At 31.9% G+C, this 23239-nt stretch overlaps 1 protein-coding gene across 1 annotated transcript; it reads right to left on the reverse strand.

The window, feature by feature from the left end:
* Positions 1-3007: 3007 nt before the first annotated feature.
* Positions 3008-22964, reverse strand: LOC134258376 (sialate:O-sulfotransferase 2-like). The gene is made up of 12 exons (XM_062740905.1): positions 22827-22964; positions 20263-20424; positions 20025-20146; positions 19298-19448; positions 15182-15301; positions 14012-14139; positions 13399-13549; positions 6159-6338; positions 5659-5774; positions 5310-5346; positions 3491-3605; positions 3008-3321 (listed from the first exon to the last, which is right to left on the reverse strand). Exons 1-10 carry the CDS (start codon positions 22882-22884, stop codon positions 5332-5334), a joined length of 1203 nt encoding a protein of 400 aa, XP_062596889.1. The 5' UTR covers positions 22885-22964; the 3' UTR covers positions 3008-3321; positions 3491-3605; positions 5310-5331.
* Positions 22965-23239: the final 275 nt, after the last annotated feature.

Below are 23239 nucleotides of genomic sequence, written 5' to 3' on the forward strand. Positions count from 1 at the left end.
ATTTTCTTTATATTAGCAAATTAAATCAATTTCTTTTTGAAATATTAGTTGCATTTAAATATTCGTAATATAACTATACAGATATTTAAACTAATATTATAAGATGCCCCAAAATTCAATATAATCGTGTTCGTGCCCGGGGAAAAAACCCTCTTTTAATGTGTACATGTACATTCATGCTTCATAATCCTATAATTATATTTGACATAAAAATAGGTTCAATAGACTATAATACCACTAAGATAGAACACACTTTCATGAATTAATTCCCTGATTGTCTCTACTTTTGATTTAAATTTTGCTCATTTAAATTATTAAATCTTATCACATACTTGTAAGATCGTTTTTCTCGTAAGTATGCAATCATATATGTAGTACATATCAGATGCGTGATTTTACAAATAATTTTTTTGTAAGAATTTTAAAACATATATAAACTGTCTAAAGTAAAACTTAAAAAAGAACCATATTAGACTCTCACATTAATTCTGTTAAGATTTTTACAATAGGCGAATCATTGGTGCAGTTATACTTACACTGAAGATCTGCAATCATGTAAAATATGGATTAAAATATTACATGCGGTAAACATGAAGATTTCTACTGAACTGACAGAGATGATAATCTTGCTAGCACGCTGCATATAAAATTTTCCAGCCGAATTTCTGCAAAGTGCAGTATAAATATTACTTCATTCTGAAATACAACTCATGAAAAATAAAAAAAAACAGTTTGCGAAAAAAATAAAGATATTATAAGGTTTGTTACACTGTATCCCCATCCCTTTTCTAGAAAGCAATACGAATTAGCTGGTTAAAAATTCTTTAGAAGTCTGCAAAATGGTACGTTGTTGTAAATAAAAAAAAATCAAAATCTACAGGAAACATCCTTATTAGTGTCTGAAAGAAAAAAATTACTAAATAAAATGAAATTTAAAAAAAATATATATCAATCCTCTTTCAAGCCATTCGAGTTATGTTTGTTACCCCCCCCCCCTCCCCCCTCTCTTGAGGGCAATACTTATGCAACTTTATGTGACTTTAAATTGTGCTTTTGTGAAAAAAAAAGAAAATTATAATTGGGGATACATGCTTATTTTTGTCTGAGAAATGATAATTTAGGAAGTAAATTTGTAATCAGTGTGGTGGTGAAACCTGGAAGATGAGTTTGCTGGATGTCAGTTGAATGATTAAATACACTTGATGTGGTCAGAACTAAATATTTTGAAAGGTGTGTTAAACACACGCCGCCTCCGACCCTCCGGCTGTGACCCAATATATTTTTTAAACAGGTGTGAACTATGAACTGACCATAAGAATGTTTCAAATCACAGGAGAAATTCTTCTTGCGTAAATAGACTTTCAGGGTCACCTAGCGTCATGCCATTTTGATTGACAGGTGATGCACAAGGATTTCATGCGTGCAGCAGCATGTACAGAAAACGGATTATTCATTGCACAATTGTTGTAAATGGGTTGATTAAATAGAATCATAGACTGATTAATTGTGACTTTGGCGATGTAAATAAAACGAAGAATGAGAATGAATACAATTTTTTTTTAAGATAATGTATTAAGGGGTTGCATTTTTCTCTCTCTGTCCCCCCTCTCTCTCTCTCATTCACGAGATCGTTTTTACAGACTTTACAAGAATAGAATAACTTAATAAAATAAAGAAAAACTTATTAAAATAATTACTTAATACACTGAAGGGATTATTGATAACATAAATACTTGTCTGTGAAAAGAATTTCTGTTACGAGAAAGCGCTCGGAAGTTATTGTATTGATTTCGTGTTTCTGCCGCTGATTTTCGTATTTATTTTGTTTACTGATATTTCCCTTCTGAAGCAAACGTTTAAACGATAGATCTTCAATTTTCAAAATAAAAAACAATGTACATATCTAATTACATGTACTAGGAATAAAAATGAAGCAGGAATAGCCATATTTATTTCTATAGATCAATCAATTAAAAATAATTTATATGTGTGCGTAGCGTTATATGTATAGAAGAAGTATATACCCGGTATATATCAATTCCTTTAAATTATGTTACAACTTTATTTTAGAGTGAAAAAATATTTCATTTTTTTTCTTTTTAAAATGAAGGTTTAGCATACGTAAAAAATAAGCACGGAAATATATACGAGTTTTATATATATTAATACATATCTATACATAATGCCAAAGACATCGGTGGGATGATGTTTTTTCTTCCTTTTATTTTTTCTTTTCATTTTTCCTCCATCACCGCTGTAGTGTAAATTTCTGTTTAAATAGAAACAGAGAAATTAATTTGTTAAAAGCGGAAATATAATTATATACGTGCATTAAGTACTTCAAAAGTCATTTAAAATGAACTAATTTTTAGCAGCCAATCAAGAATTAAAGCTAACAGGCTCCGCCCACTTCATTTGCATACCGTTTCCCAAAGCGTACCGTTCACAAAACGAACCGTTCCGTGCAAGAAACGAAACGTACCGTCCACAAAGCGTACCATTCCGTGAACAAAGCGAACCGTTCCGTGCACAAAGCGTACCGTTCCGTGCACAAAGCGAACCGTTCCGTGCACAAAGCGTACCGTACCGTTCACAAAACGAACCGTTCCGTTCGCAGAGCGTACCGAACCGTACAGTGCAAGTGCTGTAGTAGCACGGTTTAGGGTCTGTACTAGAAAACATGTATATTGCAAATTTGCTTTATACCGGCATACACTGTAGTTATACGAATTCTTGGTCCGGATAAAACAAATTGCAGATTTAATTATAACCAATTAAATTTACAGATCCCAAGGACTTTGATATAACCTTTAATTTTTTACTGTATTTAAAATGCAAAAAGCGAGTATATCGTTACAGAAAAAGTAAAAACAAAATAGTTATCTTTGTTGCTCCATGCGTAAATCCAGGCAAGGGTTCAGACGATAATTGATTATGTAGAGTGAAGCATTACAAAGAAACCTAACTAAGGGTGAAATAAAAGTTTATTATTCAATATTTTCCAAATAAAAGTCAAAAACTTTCCCTCTTGTCTAGTTTGTCTCTTTTCTCCTCCTTATTTTTTCTATCTTCATTTTTATTAAAACAACTTTCATCTAAGCTGCATTATTTAACAAAATTGTCAATGTACATGTGACCACGAATAATTAGTGAATCTCAATACACTCAGAAACATTCGATAATCCGGTGTAATGCTGTTCATTTGTGTCATTTACTTGACTTGGATTTAATGTGGTATAGGCTGACGTTGGACGACCGGTTACCACAACAGTTGATGAATTGCTTGTATAGTTCTTCTTGTTATTGTCAGAAGAATGTGTTCTGAAAAGAAATAAATGTCATTGATTTAAATATCGGATATTCAATCTGCGAAACTGAGAGTTAAATATTTTGATTTGATGGATTTCTAACATTTCCAAGATTACCTTTCCATCCATTTGGTACAAAATTACAAAATTAACGACAAAATATATTCAAAGCAATACTGTACCTTTTCTTAATTCTTATAATATAGATGATCAAAACGATGACGATCCCGGATAATATGACGATTAGTATACCACAAATTACCACCCCAGTCAGCAGTCCTTGGTTATTCAAGGAATCTGAAAATTCAGTTATGTAGAAGATTTGAATTACAAGACATCAGTGGATTATAGCCTGGAATTTAATTTAGAAAAAAATGTGACAAAAATTGTTACTTTTTAAAATTAGAATCATTTTATATGCTAGTAGTTTTCTATTCAGTTTCAGACGTAAGATCTTTTTTAAACACAAGATTGGGGAACTTTAAAAAACGGAATATATTATTCTTATAATGAAAAATCAGATAACTTACTTATGTCATAACCTATTTTATAGACAAGAAATTTCACGACATAAAATGATAAAGTAAAACTAAAAGGAAAACACACGTACACTTATATCAACAAGCCATCTACCTTTTAAACCATTTTATGATACCTTGTAAAACCAGACATTTGAATTTAGTATCAATACCTTCACCAGATATCATGCGCATAATTCTAAAATTTATTTTGGGAAAAAAATATACAAAATATCTTTGAGGGGCTTAAATTTTACTTCGTTGGCTCAAAGAATTAAAAAGAAAAAAAAATCTGACAAAGGAACAACATCTAATTACAGAAAAAGCTATTAATTTATACCGGCAGGTGTAAGAATATAGGAGGGAGGGGTTTATTGACAATTATAATGATTACATATACTGTTTTAAAACTCTCTCTCTCTCTCTCTCTCTCTCTCTCTCTCTCTCTCTCTCTTTCTCTCTCCAATAATAGAATGTATTGTTTCTGCATGTTCATAATAATAGATATACGAAGTAAACACCAAATTCCACCCCTGTTCCTACTCGATTCACACACACATACACTTCTAATTTGCTAACCAATGTGCAAATGCAAACCAGGAGCTTTTAATGAATCTATGCTCAGTCTTTGGAAATTAAAAGATGTTATCGGTTACATATCTAATAAGACTGACTTATAAGAAGGCACGCCAATCAAAGTTAAATTAACGTTTATAAGTACAATGTTTCCAATAAAATGTTTGAAACAGAAACCGAGCTAGAAAAAAAGACACACATAGATTTAGTAATATTTGTAAACGGTGTAACGTTAGCCTAATTGTAATTGTTCTAACTACCTGGGTGATTGCAATGTTCACAAGGTTGTCAGACATTTTGGAGAGAATGTTTAAATAAATGTTTAAAATCTTGGGAGTAGTTCTTTACAGTTAAGTATTGATCGTATGGTAAATTCTTTGGACGGTATTCTTGCGGGTTTTCTTTCTACTTGCACCATTCATCACATTCTGAATGATCACCATGCAAACACATGAATGACAAGGGATCAAATCCAATTTTTTCTTCACTTGTACAGGATAGGTATTAGATTTCACAACATATACAAAGCAGCTTGTCAAATGTTTGAGAGATAAACTTGTACATTGTTAACAACGAATATTTGTGCTTTTACAAAATATAATTTTTTTCAAAAAGGAAGTAATAAATATTGGACAAGCATTTCTCTAATTTTAATTTCTTTAAAGCATAATTAATTGTTTTGAAAGTAAACCCAATAAAAAAAAATGCGTGGGATTTAATTTCGTTTATCATTGTGTACAACGAATATTCGTGCTTGTACATTGTTAACAACGAATATGTCCTTTTTCAAAATTTAGATTTTTTTAAAAAGGAATTAATGATGAATATTTGACAAGCATTTCTCTGATTTGAAGATCTTTAAAGCTTAATTACACATACAGATCAAAAACTATGTTTGGCTGCTTACCTGTCGCTTTCCTTTGAGGTATTTAAAAACCAGAGTCCTGAAAAAAAATTATCCAAAAGTGAAATAGATTGATAAATTGTTTGACCAAATGTTATTCACGCAAAACCATAGCACATTACATACTTATGCTTTTCAATTTTAATTAAAATCATATTTGCTTATTGAAAAAATGTATGTTATCTAAAAAAAGTTAATGAAAATCGGAAGCAATAAGGGACATAAACTTTCATGAATGTTTTGTTCTTTTATGTCTTCTCTGAAATGTGATTGTTGGTAAGTTATAGATTCTTATTAATGAGGAAAGAATGAAATAAAAAAAAAAAAATTCTGAAATACATTTTTACAATACCTTTTCACAAATTAAATAATCAAGCTTTTCAAAACAATCGACAAATTCACAGCCAGTCCGGTTGCATTTTTGGCACTGGTGAAACGTTTCTTTTTCTTGGATTTTAACAGCAACACCTGTCAGAAATTTAAGCTGGGTCTCTATAAAAATGCTAATAAAATGCATGTTGTATTATTTGTGATGAAAATATTTAATCCATAATTGTTTGCTTAATAAAAAAAATTCGACAATGTTGCTTTTTTGCTCCATTTGTCTCCTCTGATATCACAAAGAAATCGAACAAATGTCAAAGTACTTATATACGTATACATCTTGTCAAGTATAATTTGTATGCCTGTACTGCAAATATATTTAATCGTTAACGCCATTTACATTTCAATTATTATCAAAGGGGATAATACAATCTCATGTTTTACATTCAAAAGATCAAAAACAAACGTAGTAGGAATGGTGTAGTGGTAAAAAGAAGAAAAGATAAAAATAAATTATAGCTTTCTTACCTCGATCATACCCAGTATACACTTCTTTTGCGATGCTTAGCCAGGATACCCCTCTCTGTTTCCTTTGTAATTGTTTACAAGCTAAAGTGGCGTCAGTGAGGGAGACGTTTCCAATTAAGTAAGACGGAGGATACCGTGTTTTACAAATCTGCATTGATGAAGTCCAGTTTGTTTTTATCTCTGATTGATTAATATTCATGTGTAAGCATTACGCAAAAGTCGACATGAAAAAATGGGGGAAATAATGAAAACTGAGACAATTCAGGTAAATTTGCATCCACCAATCAAAATATTCAACAATAAAAATTGTAATTGCATATCTGAGGTAGTCGAGATTTTTTCTCATGTTTTTTCTTTTAAAATTGAAATAATGTGTTAAGCACAAAGTATGTATTCCATTTAACTTACAGATGATTCTTATGATGGGAAGACATGTCAATTTATTACTTGATGTGTATTACTATTGAAATGTCCCGAGGTCTTGGTGTAATAACTTTTATGAAGCCATTAAGCTACACATAGATAAACTCCAATCTGTAACATGATCATACAATATTGTCACACTTATCCCCCTCATAAAAAAATATATATAAACTCTCATTTTATTTTCTATTAATCTAATGTAAATGTATTTAGTGACTTGTCTATGTAGATTTTCACACTAGATAATATGTAACTCATAATTAAAAAATACTTTCACATTTTAATCAATCATTCCCAACGCAGAATAAAAAGTCGGGATTTCTGATAACAAAGACATCGCTTTTTCAAGAAAAATGAACTTGTAAATTTGTTTAACTTGTCAAAGGTCATTTGAAAACTCATATTTATTTTTTAAAGTTACATTTTTTTAACCCCCATCCCCGCAATCACGCATTTTAACGCATATACCGTTGCCCCGCAATCATGCATTTTAACGCATATACTTTTGCCCCGCAATCACGCACTTAAACGCTCATTTGGTTTTTGACGCTTTCTGCTCTGATTACGCGTTAGGTTTTCATGGTAGGATAATAAATGATTTAGATAATAATTTTCGTAATTCCATTCTAATAGATTTCGCAAATACGAATATTTTTCCCTCCATTTAATATGTCCGAGTCCTTCGATTTATTTGACGAAACTTGGGTTGCTAGACAAATACTAAGAATGTCTTTCTTTTGACACTAAATAAGCTCACCACTTGATCCACTGGTTTAGTGATGTGGAAGTCCCTCAATCTTGTGTGAGATGGAACCCTTAATCCAGAATTTATCAAATTCGACAAATGGTTTTTTTATGTATATTGTTTGATAAAAGCTCGTGCAGAAATCGACAGAAGGAACGTATAAAATTACAAAGGAATATTGAAGTTAATACATACGCATACAGCTGATGAGAAATGAGGTTTTGTTCATAGAATAAAGCTTTGTTTTAAACTACATTTAATCTTATTTCTTGTTCGATTTAAATTCAGATTCGTAAAAGTACAGCCTTATTGTTTCCGCCTTACACAGCAATAAAAAAAATACATACACACTTGAAAGGGAAAAAACCTAAAGAAACGACAATATCATGTTGAAAAAGATGATGTAGGTTAGTTTAAATTTGAATGATTTCGTTATCAAGTCAACGTGTCCAATATTCGTAAAAAAAAAGTGTTGCACTTACTCGTATGTATTGATTTTTAAAAATATACGTACATGTATATGCATAAAACAAGGTATTCGGGAAAATTTTATGCAAGTATACTACATGCTTGTTTGATATTTTTTAAAACTGGACTTGACAAACAACAAGTCTGTGAGCCAATGATCGCTAGTAATACCCCTATATCAGGTGAATATACACTGCTATCTTAATTAAAATTTAAGTTCAGTTACTGGCATTACACGGACAAATAGGAAGTTGACATCAGATTCATACAAAAATAAATCCCATCATATGGCATGCCACAATAAAGTATGTGCTAATATATCAAGCATCTGCAATACACGTAATTGCTGGAAAAAAGCGACGGAAATGTGTTATGTATTGAACGACAGACGCACGGATTAACAGGCAGTTGACATCGGATTTAAAAAAAGAATAGATCCTACGATATAGAATTCCTCAGTGAAGAATGTACTAAAATTTCAAGAGTCTGTGTGGAGTAGTTGTTGCAAAATCTACGACCAAAACTTTGTTACGAACAGCTACACAAACAGTTAGACAAACGGACAAACACACTAGGGTAAAACAGTAGGTTCAAGTTTGTTAACACTGCATACACTAGCAATGATAGGTTTAAGAAAAACTAGGGGAGTAAACCTCCATAAGAGGACAACGATATGGTTTGATGTGATTCTTCCAGCAGTATATGTCTATGTTATACACAAAAAAAAACATTTGATTGATATCCACCTTGTGAATGGACAGTTAAGTTGTGACTGTATTCAAAGGGAGTGCAAAATATACATGTATGAGAAGCAATGCATACAGGCGGTAAAAAAAACTCCATTCTTGGGGGGGGGGGAGGATAGAAATCTTTGACCAACAGCGATCTAAATTATTTACAACATCTATCTCCGGAATTACCTGTATATTCAGAATTTCTGCATAACATTTTATTTCTTCGATCAACAGCTTGCCATATAGAAGAACTGATTATAAATTATGTACTTCATTGATATAATCTCAGGAATGATGCTCAGCATTTCCGTCATTGTTTGTGTTTCCGGTTTGTTTGTTTGTTTGTTTGTTTTTTTTTTTTTGGGGGGGGGGGGGGCATGTCTACCAAGTTTATAAATAATCGATAAGTAAGGAAAAAACAAGTACACTTGAATTATATTATATCAGTGCTTTAACTTGGTCGGAGACACATGATACTGATCTCAGATTTTACATGGTTTTCTTTAAAAACGAAGCAAAGCTTTTACTAGCTGCATAACTGTAGCTCTCCGAAAAAATATATTGACAGACCGGAGAGCTACAGTGCCACCCATTGAAAAAACTGTGTATTTATTGCGCACAAAAAAGTGCGCTGTTTCACGATTTATTTCTCCGTGTTTTTAAACTGTCATCTCAAAATATTAGTAACCGTGTGTTCCTAACATATTCTTTCGCTGTTTCCACAACAACAACTCCTTATGTTGTCAATAGCCCTCCTGGCCCTGAAATTGAGATCATCGAAAATTTTGTCTATTTATAATGCCATTTCGTTTGCCTTGATAATTCGGTCCAACACAATTTGTGCCGATGTAAAATACAAGAGTACTTCATAGAGGAGTAAGAAATTTTTTTTAAATCTATCTTTTTAGCGATTGAGGTAAGAATTTGGAAGAATTAACCCAAAACTAAGCGCAACTTTTTGTGCGTAATAAATATACAGTTTTACAATGGGAGGCACTATAGCTCTCCGGTCTGTCAGTATATTTTTTCGGAGAGATACAGATCTGCAGCTAAGCTTCTACTTTTATTACTTTGAATTAATGTCAATAATTTATTGTTCGATTTTGATTTTCAGTTAGGAAAGTTTTCAGTCCCAGTTTTACTTTTTCATAAATGTCGGAAAATAAAAGTTAACTAAAAATTGCCAATAAACTATGAAATATCGGACAACATCGGTAAAATGTCGAGTACTGATCGCTACGTCCGAGGAGTTCTTAGACTCTTTTGTAAACTATTCTATTGTTTTTAAAAGTGTGTTAAAATTCCATTCCAAAGAAATACTTCTTTTCGATTTTTTTCTTTTTATTTATCAATTTATTCACTTTTTGGCTCTAGCCCCTCCTCCCAAGTTTTTCTTTATTTTTAAACCATTTAGTCCACATGTACCTGTAGGTGTAAATTAAGATCCCGATTCGATTCACATCTCCACCATGCACTAGATGTCGGATCGGAAACAATTGGCTATAGATATACACCGCTAATTTAAGACTGATTATCTTAATGCCGGTCCAACGGCAGTATTTCATCCGTTCATCGGCCAAAATATGAATAAGAAGATTTGATCAGTTAAATTTTTACTTTATGCATTTTAAAAATTCAAATGTATTCCATCGACAGTATGCTAAATTGTATTGTTCTATAGAAATGAAGCGATATTCCAGTAAAATTTTTAAATAAAAAAAAAACAACTATCGAACATATAAATCAAGTTAAATGTGCCGAAAGCTACAACTCCTTTTTTTTGTCCTAAAAAATCTATAAAATACTGTTATAAAATTTTTCTCAAGTGATAATCCTTCTCTTCTAGACTTCATTTCTATTTTTATTTATAATTGAAAGATTCTGCAAGTTTTGATAAAATGCTTATGCTTGTGACTTAAGAAATTTAAAAAAAAAAAGGTGGTGGAGGGGGGAAGTATCGTTGTTAGTCATTTTAACCCGAGCATAAGAAATGATACCCTGTCTGGAAACTCATAAAATTATTTTGAACGAAGTTTTAGATTTAGATTTAAAATCTATTATAAATTTTACTTGTAAGCTATGATATGATATATTAGGTTTGTAAAAGACCACATAAAAGAATTATTTAAACACAGGATTAGATCATCAACAAAATACTTGAATTCATTTTACAGTTGGTTGCATAAATACTAGGGCGATATATATATACTTGTCAAAATTTCTAACGCCCCACTTTTATTTTTTGAAAATTAAAGAAACAGTTATGTTAATATTAAAGTCCTTAAAAACATCGTCTGCTGTATGTACCCTTTCATGTCTGCGATTGAAAAAAATCGAATTCAATTAGAAATTATTCAGCCGTGACCGCTTTTGTTGAAAAGCGTGAAGTACGAGTTCGAAATGGTTTTCGGGTGTGTTTTTCAAAACGGTTTTTTCCACGTGTTCTCTGTCTCAAGATCATCTTAAAAACAGTCAAAGTTTGGGAGAAAATGCGACGCATGTCTGCACAAGAACGCGCAAGAGCAGTTGACATGGTCCAAGCCGGGAGCAGTTCACGGGAGGTGTGTTTCTTTTCGCTTTGTACAATTTTTTTTCTTCCAACATTTAGAAACTAATAAAAAAGCTAAATAAATTGATTAAAACTTTTTCAGGTTGCTAGAACTTTCAACCGAGACCATAAAACCATACTAATGCTCGTTCGGAAATTCAATAAAACCGGAAGTACAGATGATCTACCCCGAAGACCGAAACGTCGAGTGACGACACGCCAAAAGGACAACTACATTAGAGTTGCGCATCTTAGGAACAGACATCGTACAGCACGCAGAACGGCGCGACAAACAATGGGAACGCATGGCAGACCTCTGAGTGACCAAACTGTGCGCAACAGACTAAGGGAGGGTGGACTGCGTGCCAGGAGAGCATATGTAGGCTTAGTTTTGTCGGACAGGCACAGGCAGCTCCGTTTGGCTTGGGCAAGGCGCCACCTCAGATTCACAAGGGCAGACTGGGGCCGTGTACTCTTTACGGACGAGTCCAGGTTCAACTTGCGACGATCTGACGGACGAAGCCGGGTGTATCGAAGAACGGGTGAGCGGTACACTGACGCCTGTGTGAGGGAAAGAGGGCAGTTTGGTGGTGGATCGATAATGGTATGGGCGGGTGTGTCGTTACACACGAAAACCAGGATACTTCCAATCCGAGGAAACCTGAATGCTGCTTGGTATCAGACCGACATCCTTCAGCCGGAAGCAATTCCTCACATCAGAGCCAATAGAGGAATGATGCTAATGCAGGACAACGCCACTCCCCACACTGCCAGAACTACACAACAGATGCTGCAGGGACACAACATCCGTTTACTCGACTGGCCCCCATGTAGTCCGGATCTCAATCCTATTGAACATGTGTGGGACGAGCCAGACAGAAGGATAAGACAGATTCCCAAGCAGCAGAATTTGGTGGTACTGGAAAGGGATCTTGTTAACACATGGAATAACCTCCCTCAAAGATTTCTGCACAATTATGTGAACTCTATGAGAAGCATATGTCTTGCTGTCATGCGTGCAAATGGGGGACATACTCGGCACTGAATGTTAAGAATTTTGAATTGCAGGGTACCTATACCGGAACTTAATTTTCATCAAGCATAGCAATAGATTTTGATGAAATAAAATAAAATTTATTTGTTTATTTATTTTTCCTTCAATTTACATAAAGGTTTAGTCAACATAATTGCGTTTAAAGGTAATGCTTTTAAAAATATCGTCTGGGGCGTTAGTAATTTTGACTAGTATACATGTACCGCAACAGCTGATACTTACACCGTGCAAATAAACACGTCTTATCAGCACGTTATCGCAAATGCGCTGCGGGGAAAAGGATAACGTAATCAAAAAGTAACAAATGTAATGCTACTATTACGTCATAGAATGCGCAAGGGGCAAAGAGTTAAAATTGATACTCCAAAATTGATTTCAAAAATATGCTTAAGTTTTTTGTTAAATTTTGTCTATGTGTGTTTTTGAGATTAAATCTTCCAACCATCTGTTAGAATCCCTTCTGGGTTAACTGCGTCCCGTTTTTAAAGTACAGAACTATTTTGTATTCATAAGTAGCATAATGTATTCTAAAAAACCTCTTCATGGGAAAATATCAAGTCTCTTTAAGTGGTGCTTTAAGTCAACATGTAGATGCGTCCTCAATTCAACGTTTAGATGTATCCACGATGTTTTATCAACAAGAATTTCATTTTCATACATCCCTTTGAGCTCAAAAAGGATACCACAGAGCCTGGCACATATGTTTCGTATTTGGATATTTTACAAGAAATAGACGTTAATTAATGGCAACCTACTATGAAACATTATATATGTGATAAAGTGAAATTTCCTATGGTCATCTTCCTTTATTTAAAAAGCAATATACCATTGTTATCTGCATATGTTTAGTTTATATGTCTTACTTGATTCGATACGCAAAAACATGCCCAAAATTTGTAATGTTTTAATGGACTTTTGAGATTGAGTACTGATTTCATTAAAGATAATATCTGTGAAAACGACATCATGATTCAGAACGTATCTTAAGAAAAATAAACGCTACAGGAAAAATGAGATAATGTAAATCAGAGAAATCATTCCTCGCTAATAAAATATTTCACTGTTCGATATTTTTGTCAGTGAATGGATATGAAAGAGTAAAAAAATGAATTCATCAACAGAATATATACAGGATTGGAAAATGAAAAGGAGTATTATAATATTCCTTTAGCAAATAAAAACTATGTTATACATTGCCTACTTCTTCAGTTAAGCTGGAAAGTAGGATAGATGTAAAGAAAATGCTTGCAGATTTTCTTGAAGAATACCTGTCTCGTAATTTAAATTACTGTAGATGTTGATCCGGTCGGCACCACCACAAGTTTGCCTTGTGTCCCCATTACACTTCATATTACATTCTCTTTCAGGCTTTTTGATAAATGATGTAAAAAAATTCCCGCAAAAGCATTCTCCACCAAACTATAAGTAAAAGAAATCTCAAAGTTCTCAGTGGAAATACGTATTTCTCCTCACTGAAAAAATGTATAATAACACAAGTGAGTAATCAAGCAAGTTCAAAGAATTGTGATCCATTGGTTTTCAGAGTCTTGGATGAGATGTAATAATTTACGGTTTCTTAAATATCATTCATAAGTTTTCACCAAAGTTAAATTTTTTCAATATAAGGTTAAAGATGAAGGTAAAATGCATTAAGATTAAAAAAGTATTTTTTTTTAAAAGGAAAATCGTGAAGGTCAAGTTCACAGGGTCAAACATCATAAAATATTTGGTAAGGTCTTGTCGCAGGTAATGTACAGTAAAAGATAATTATTAAAGTGACCAAGGTTACATTTTTTGAAAGAGACAGAAAATCTGACAGACAGATTGAGAAAGAAATTAAATAAAATATCCCCTGTAAAAGCAGAGGATGAAAATGCGAACCATAACTCCATAGAACTGGTAGTCCGTACAAAACTCCCTACAGCTTTCTACAGTCAAAGTAAAGTCTCCTATACGGTTGATTCCAGATAAGGTTCGATTTGGCTGGTCTTTAAAACATCCTAGATATTCTGTAAAAGACAGAAACGAAATCAATAGAAAGTTTATTTGGATTTGCTTTGGAGTTCTTTAAAGACTTTTGATAAGACAGTAGAACTGATAAGACGTTTTTTGGTTAGCTCTATGGATATTCCTACACGCTGTCGTTTTCACTCATTTTTCAAAATATAGGGTGACTTTTGAGTATTGAACAATTTTACTATAAAATGTTTATTTAAAACAGTATGAACTATCCCCAAAATGATTTCTATCAATTTTGCTATGTGTCTTAAAGTCAATAATACATAATCAGTGAAATTTGTTGAAATTTCGAAAATTTACATCAGTTGTTGTAAGTAACTGTTGCCAAGGACGGTACCAATTTTTGATGCCCATTACATAATTTTTGTTTATTGAAATCTACATGTTTATCTGTCTATAAAACAGGCATTGGTTGCTGTAACTTTCACATATTTCAGTTTATATTTTTGGAATATTAACAAGTTTTACAACTGCTTTAATTAAGCGTTTAATTTTACTCTAGTTTACTGATTCTTGACCATTCATTTTTAATGCAGTGTCTCGAATAGCCCTTGTTTTCCAGTTTCCTACGATGAAATAATTCGATGAGAAGTGGTCACACAACTGTTATCAATTGATTAAAGATTCACTAATCAGAGAAAGTCAAGCTTTATGTCATATGACTACTATGTTGTATGCCATGGAGATAATGACATTATTTATTGAACGTCCTGCGTATGTTAACATGTGTTTTTATTTGTATTCCAGGTATAGGAACTCAAAGTAATTTGTGTAAACCTTCCTTCCAGGGAACTCCTAGTGGTGTAAATTTTCAGTTTTTTCTGACAAAAATTGGTCATATCTATTGAGAAGTTGCTACGCTATGCAATATTGAGAAATGATTTGACTATTTATAAGATTTCTATATATTTGATTAACTTACAAGCTAGATATACTGGTGTTTATAGAGAATGGGGCATGCAAAGGTATCTTTTATTCCAACTATTTATGTTCTTTGTTTTTATAATATATGTACATGTACTTGGACATTACCTTTATAGACACAGGCTCCAAAGTATGACTCAGAACAATTTGAAGAGTATGAAAAGCCCTGCACAGAACCACCACAGTTTACTGCAAGACATGATCCCCCTCTTTTTACTTTGTCGGCTTCTATAAATTTTGAAAGAAATTGTATTGTTTACATTCATAAAATTGATATTTGAAACAGAAATTTTCCGCTCACATAAGCAGGAGGCTCAAGTGAACTCTTCCGTTCAAAGTGCGCATGCCCTCTATCAATCGTTTGTAATTTGTTCACGTATTCAACATCTCAAGAGCAACTAGGCCAAATTAATCCAATTTGGCTCCAATGCACCCTTGTATGAAGGAAATTAAGTTTGTTTAAATAAAGAGTCACACCTCCATTTGAGGGTATATAATTTAGTATTGATAAATATCTTATATCACCCTTTAAAAATCTTCTAAATAACCACTGGGGAAGAAAAAAAAATATTTGATAACTTCCATATATTTCGTAGAATCATTTTTTCCTTCAAATCTTGAATCCAGGGTTAGGTGTAGAATTAAAAGGAGCAAACAACAAAAATCTTCTAAAACTATTCTTATCAAAAAAGATGATATATTTAAAAGAAAGCATCCCCCGTTTGTATAAATTGGAAATTTTCAAATCATGACAACTAGGAGGAGAGTAAAAGCTACAATGAACAATAATTGTTTTATATTGGATTACAGCATATACTATAAGAAACTTTAGAAAATATATTATATTTCCAAGAACAGCAAATTATTATATGGTAGCTGTAATTTTATGGAAGAAACCAAGGTAATGTAGATTTAAGCTTTTTTGCTTTAAATCATGACCTCGGGATAGACTGTGGCACAAAGGGAGAACAAAATCGACATAGAAATATATAGGCTTTTTAAAAAAAAATCACTGATGAATAATAAACTAGTTTATAGTCATGGTTGTATAGAAACACCTAAGCTACAGGTATAATATATTTAAAATTATTCAATTAATGAATCCCAGGAGTACTTTAGGGCTATAATGTATTGTCAAAATTTTAAATAGTAAAAATGAAGCCTGAAAATCTAAAAAAAAAAAGGAGAACAGTTGGGTCATAGTAACTCAGGTAGATCTTACCCATTGGATTTTTGTCTATCTGTTTGTTTCTTTGTTTGCTTAAATATCATGAGAATTTTTAATGATACTGAGACGCCATTACTTGACGCTGGCCTTGGATATATGCAAGTTAAGACCTGTACTCGAAACTTTCAGAATTTAAGCAGAAATTAACGCTCTATTTTGAATCAGAACCTACTGTGACACGGGACCTCTGTTTATACGGTCTCATCTAAATGACAGGTGTCCATGTCCCACATTGCATCCCAGCCCGCAATATAAATTCAAAAAATCAACGTCCCCGCGTCTCTAGAGCAAACGCTCTAACCACTGCTCTGGTTATTCTCTTGTTTCTTATTTCTTTACTATGATGCTAGACATATAAAGTCTTAGAATTCGTCGGAGTTATGTCCGACGTAATTGAAAATGGAAATAGTTACAGGTACATGTATATAACATGCTATATTGTTTCAATGTATATTCTACCTTATATTTATTGCCAAGTAAAGTGACAATAATATGGGCAGCGGAAAGGGCAAAAATTACCATAATGAGAAAACAAACAATTATTTTTATTTCAATGACCATAAAAACAATAAATGATATACAATGTATAATCAACAGACCTTTACGCAGAACAAATATATATTAAATCAAAACCAACGACTACGTACGTAACAAACATATATGAATGCAAAACCAACGATCATCTTTGACAACAAACGTACATAAAAACACGACAAACGAAAAAAACTTAACCAACGTGCACGCGGTACATCTAGTCTTCCCGACTCCAGGCTCCTGACGGTCCCGTTTTTTTTTTTTTTTTTTTGCGATTTCTTTTTTGTCGGCGCACAGAAAGTCTTCACACTTCTCAGACAAATTTCTAGGTTTAAAAAATTCATTAATATATAAAAACTTTAACAAATTTGTGTATTTTTTACTGAATCAAACTGTATCATCTGCCAAAAGCGGTAAATCTAGTATTCAGCTATAAATGCGAAAACCACTGAAAAAAGGACACCGATGTTTTCGTAGAATCGCGATTAAAAACAACAAACTGAGGTACAGTTTATGTTTTTTTAATAAATGAAAACCCTTATTTACATGCTAGATAATTTGTATGCACAGAAATTCCCTACACATTTTTTTGTACAGAACTCTTTGCCACATTATGTTTATGTTCCCAGGCTATACAACATAGACGTGGTTCTACCTCGGATCCCCTTTTAATTTTTTCCTTTTTTTTGGGGGGGGGGGTGATTTATCTTAAAAATTTAAAATGAAAGAACAGAATTTACATAAAAAGTAAAAAAAAATAATCTCATTCTCCTGAAGGCCGTTTCGTCAATTTTTTGTTGTTGTTGTTACATAAGTTGGTTTTCCCAGATTCTTTGAATATTACAAGAATCTATTATGATAACTTTACAGTGGCATATCATATGACAGGTACGTAGCAACAATTCTCAATTTTAAGAGTCAGGTCAAAAAAGGGTTCTGTAGTACATGTATATTAGGGAAAAAATTGATACTGAAAGAAGTTGAACCTAGACCACCCCCCCCCCCCACACACACACACCCTCACTCACACACATGGGATTTTCGAGTTTGGGCTATATCATTTTAATTTCCTTTCTGTTTTTGCTTGTAAAGTTTTTAAAATCTTTTTTTCAGCCAGATTGAATTTTTTCTCTCTGGTTACCCCCTCCTTTCAAAAACGATGCTAGGTCAATATATAACGATGCAGTACTTTCATTTTGCATTATTTTACCATAAGTACAATGTTAGATTTAGCTATTTTTATGAAGATTTTGATGACAAATCTTTTTTGAAATCAACTCATTTTGATGTCATGATTTTTTTATAGAATTAAATTGTTCATTTATTTTATTAACACCACCAATTTTCACTGAAATACTAATTCAATCTTTTTGAGAAGAAATATCTTCTCAGTATTAATACCTTTAATATCTTTAAAGATACATGGACGCAGATTTGAAGTTAATTTTATTTCGTCTTAAAGTTAATGAAACAAGATTGCCACTTTTCCTAGGTATTAAGAATTAAATTAAAATTTGTGAGAGTGCAAGCTAGGATTTGTCAATCAAACCCGTCTAAAAATTTGAAATTTTAATAACTTTTAGAAGAAATAAGATTTTTAATATATTTTTTGTGTGAAATGCTATTAAAATATATATGTCGTAATATTATACAGAAAATATTAACTTCAAATCTGTGTCCATGCACCTTTTCTATCTACGACACTTACGTCTCTCTGTATCGATGTCCGTTTTCGGTTTAATATTTATAACGGAGTACTACATTTACCGCTTTTTGGAAGGTGATACTGCTGATTCAGTAATAAATACGCAAATTTGTTTAAGTTTTGACATATTATTGAATTCATTTAAAAAGAAAATGTGCCTGAGAAGTTTGAAGAGTTTCTGTGCACCGACAAAAAAGAAATTTAAAAAAAAAATCCGAGACCGTCGGGAGCCTGGAGTCGGGAAGACTAGATGTACCGCGTGCACGTTGGTTAAGTTTTTTTCGTTTGTCGTGTTTTATGTACGTTTGTACTGCAAAGATGATCGCTGGTTTTGCATTCATATATGTTTGTTACGTACTTGTTCGTTGGTTATGCTTTAATGTATATTTGTTCTGCGAAAAGGTCTGTTGATAATACATTCTATATCATTTGTTAAGTTTTATGGTCATTGAAATTAAAATAATTGTTTGTTTTCTCATTATGGTAATTTTTGCCCTTTCTGCTGCCCATACAATAACCAAAGAACAAAATGTACAATCTTATGTCAATGTTAACGAACATTGACATCCAAGAGGGATGTTTTGCATTCTAATGAAAATGCCACGGCAATTAAAAATGGACCATAATGTCTTTCATTAAAATTTTAAAATATGATGGGAAACAAAAAAAAGTTTGGATACAATGAAATAAAAAGAATCATATAATGTAAATATTCTTAGATTGTTAAATAGAAATACTAGAAGTGAATTTGAAAGACCTGAAGTATATACAGTATATGCATTCGGACCCCCACATTCCAAAAACTTAATTGCTCCTTTATCTCCAACATCATAACATGATTTATTGCACAGATCTGATGAGAGGGTCTCTGGAAAAACGGAGCCTTCAAAGCAGACACATTCTCCTGACTAAAACATTTTGAAAAACAATGAATTCATTGAAGTAAGGCAATGACACTTCTTATATGTAAATTTAAAAAGTATTTGTGAAATACAAAATGACATATGTATTGCAAAAAGTACTGTTCTAGATCATATATTTCATTGAGAAAAAATAACTATTTCAGATGTGACGTAGAGGATTGACCTGGGTTGAAGGTTGTCCCTGGGTGCATTTTTATTGGTGACTATTTGAGACCAAAGGTTATGAAATAAATTTTTACCTGGGTTTATTTTTGAACATCTTGGTAATTATGATTTTGAGCTGTTTTTGAACAGGTAGCTATTTTACACGATTTATCTCTATCCGCTTATGCGTCTGAGTTTCAACGATTCTATTTTACCAGAATTTAAAAAAAGAAAAAGGGTTGGCATCATTTCGAATTTACATGTGTATGTGTGTACGTTATTGATCGGTATACAATTTGACCATTTTTTCTTTTATGCCGCTGATGACCATGACAAAAAATCTACTTTACATCGGGACACACACAGTTTGATTTAACATTTTGACTGTATCCATGTCATATCATATATAAAGGATATCTGAATTCCAAAATGAGTTGAATTTACAGTTGCACATATCTCTTGACAAAAACCTGCCGATGTAACGTTGAAAAAAAAATTGAACGTTCTATGTTCACTGACGACTTTAGAATCATAACACCCTAAAAAGAGGAAAACGACATCATTGTAATGACAGTAAACTATGTCATCTGACACTTCTTTTTTGTAAAAAAATGTAATATGACCAAAAGTTGAGCCGCAGAGTCACGTAAAATACCTAAAAGTTTAATCCAGGGTGAATATCGCCGGTAAACACCAGTCCAGTGATGGACAGAGTTCAAAGTTACACCACTGGTTTTCAGGGTATCATTAGAATTGCTGCAATGTTGTTGAGCTTCAAACCAGTTCCATGAGTTTTGTATGCAGATAGTAATATCAACTAAATAATAAAAAATCTATGATGTAAAATATATTTATATATACTCTTTTCTAAAATGTCAAACAAGCATTGAAAAAATACATATTCGTTTCTTTTCCTTAACAAAGTGAAGAAATGTGTCATTTCATTTTTTGTTCAAAAACCTCAGATTTCACGACTGCAATAAAATCTGTTAAGAAAGATTTTCTTGGGGGATAAAAATTAAATGAAGCTTATTCTTAAGAGCAAAACAATTTAATCGTCACTTCGTTTGTGTCTTAATCAGTCCAAGTTTCATATCGTCTTATAATTAGAAGCCCTTGAAGAAGGCATTGGCTATCATTTTCTGATAGACTAGCTATATATTGCATTGAAAAAAGAAAAGGAAAAATATACACATATATCCCTTAAATTTGCCATATTTTACACAAATATTGCGAATTAAAAAGTTCTCTAGATAAAGAAATTTGGTGACCAAATAACCATCAATTAGTCTAAGAGTAATTTTAGTACGTATATCTATGAGGCAGTGTTTAATAATTTTGTTAAACTTATAGAAAGAAAAAAAAAACATTCGAAATAAAAATTTAAATAGATAGTTTGATTGTTTGCAGCCTACTTAGGAATCTTGCATATTGTGTTAAAAAAAAAACACTGGGATTGTCACAAATGTATTATTCTAATTTTATGTTTTATGGTGGCAAATTTCTGTCCGCTACATGCAAGATAAATAAAGTTAACGTACATTATAACTATGTAGACATGCGATTTTTTTATGTCAAGATTTATTATTTTTGCATAATTATGTTGACATGCAAGTTATCGATCTATTTAGCGAATCCAATTTTGATATTGGAAAAGTTAAACATAACACCACAATATGATATAATACAAGCTAGATGCTAAAGGATTATGTTGACATGCAGTCTTATGTTATCAAGCGAGTTAATTATGTCAATATGAGAGATATGTATGTTGACAAACAAATTATTATTTTGCATGTTAACATAAAGTATTTACATGTAAAATTGTTAATCACATGTGGATAAAAAGTATTTCCATATTGACAGAGATAAGTTTCATGCCTATATATTTATGTTGCATGTTATCATAATTAAATAGGTTGCAAGTTGGCATATATACATGTATCTTGCATGTTCACATTAATAATGAGCTTGCATGTTAGCATAATTATGTTGCATCTTGTTTGTATTATGTGGTATACTAGATTTGGTAAGTAAAATTACTACTAATAAAAATTAGATTCTCTAAATAGATTGGTCACCTTAATGTCAACATAAGTAGTATACATGTAGACATAATTGAATTGCATGTTGACATACTTTGTAATTTATCTTGCATGTAGGGGCAGAAATTTGCGACCATAATGTGTATGTCTTTAGATATACGTATTTATCAAATAAATCCTTATAATTACATAGTGGGATATGTAGGAATATTAAATCACTTGTCAGGTTATAAGAATAATAGATTATTAATGTTCTTATTCAGTTATTCTTAATTAAAAATATTATTTTGATATCAAAACTTTTATATTACAACGAAAATAATGCTTCTAATACATATTTATATTATTGTTGATTTTTGAATTTATGATTGATTAAGGATGTTTTTACGAGATTCTCCTCCATTTAATTGAACAATGAGCCTCTAAATCGTATACAAGAGTTCAGTCATTTATAGGATGTTCTTAGGATTAAATTCCATAAAAACGACTCTTATCTACACCTCTTGAGCTGGAATGTCAGATGTAACAGACCTCAATTAAAACATTACATTCCTTGAATGCTTCAATTTTCAGCAACTTCTGCTTCATACAAATCACGTGACGGCTAGCATTTAAGGCGAAATAATTAATACTTGTTGTTAAAGAATTCAAACGTATTTTTTTAAAATTCAATTTAACTCAATATCGCAGGAATTTTGATCTTTATTAATTCGTAATCCATACTGTAGACAGTTGTGAACATGGAATTCAAAGACAATTTGATAAGATACTTGAATTGACCATTGCTTGACGATTAAGTTTAAATATGCATATTTTACTTTTATTTCTTAGCGAGTCTTCAATATAATGTTGTCACCTTGTACATATCATTCAGTGAAGACCTATATAATTCCATTGTGAAGAAGTACGTATTATATATATCCTAGAATAAATTTATTCAAAATACCTTTATAATAAATATGACTTGGATTTTCTTATCATTGATGTGCATTTCATTTTCTTTAAAAAGCAACAATGTACATCTTTTTCTAATTTAAAGACGTTGCCTTGATTTATTGTTTATTTTTTGCTACACAAATGTAAAAAAATATATTTATAGAGTGCTTAATTAGGAATTCTTATCTTAAAATGATTTTTTTAATTAGATAAAAGATAAATTAAAAGGCTTACCAACCATTAAATATCACTAAGGAAAAGCACACAAGAACGAACTTTTTATCCCGTATCTTCATTTACTTATTTTTCTCTAAAATAAACAGACGTTAAACTAACTTGTATAGAAAGTACATTATTAGTACATGTTTAAACCAGGAAGTGGAAAAAAATATGCACTTAAAGATAAAAAAATGATACAATTATGCGTGAGTGTTATGAGCAATCTTCCGTTGTTCAGAATGCAATATACTTCTAAAATTCTATTGGTGTGCTATGATGCACATTAAATTTTGTCTTTGATATATGAACAAGATGTGTTTATGAAACACTGATATCCCCGTTTGTCAGCTCATGACAAAGGTTAAAGTTTCTAAATTGTAATTTAAACCCTAAGGTCAAAAGATAAAAAAATGTCAAAGCAAAGATAAGTCA

This window comes from Saccostrea cucullata, unplaced genomic scaffold (genome assembly GCF_032062105.1).
Source record: "Saccostrea cucullata isolate Sc308-1 unplaced genomic scaffold, CSIRO_AGI_Scuc_v1 ctg7214, whole genome shotgun sequence".
Taxonomy (NCBI): domain Eukaryota; kingdom Metazoa; phylum Mollusca; class Bivalvia; order Ostreida; family Ostreidae; genus Saccostrea; species Saccostrea cuccullata.

Bases quoted from the DNA above. Each gene is read 5' to 3' on its own strand.
- LOC134258376 (XM_062740905.1), bottom strand. From the start codon at position 22,884: ATGAAGATACGGGATAAAAAGTTCGTTCTTGTGTGCTTTTCCTTAGTG. The intron at 20,147-20,262 runs GTATTTTACGTG...TCCTCTTTTTAG, and splicing joins ACCCTGGATTAAACTTTTAG to GGTGTTATGATTCTAAAGTC. The intron at 6,339-13,398 runs GTATTCTTCAAG...TTAATCAATCAG, and splicing joins TAATTTAAATTACGAGACAG to AGATAAAAACAAACTGGACT.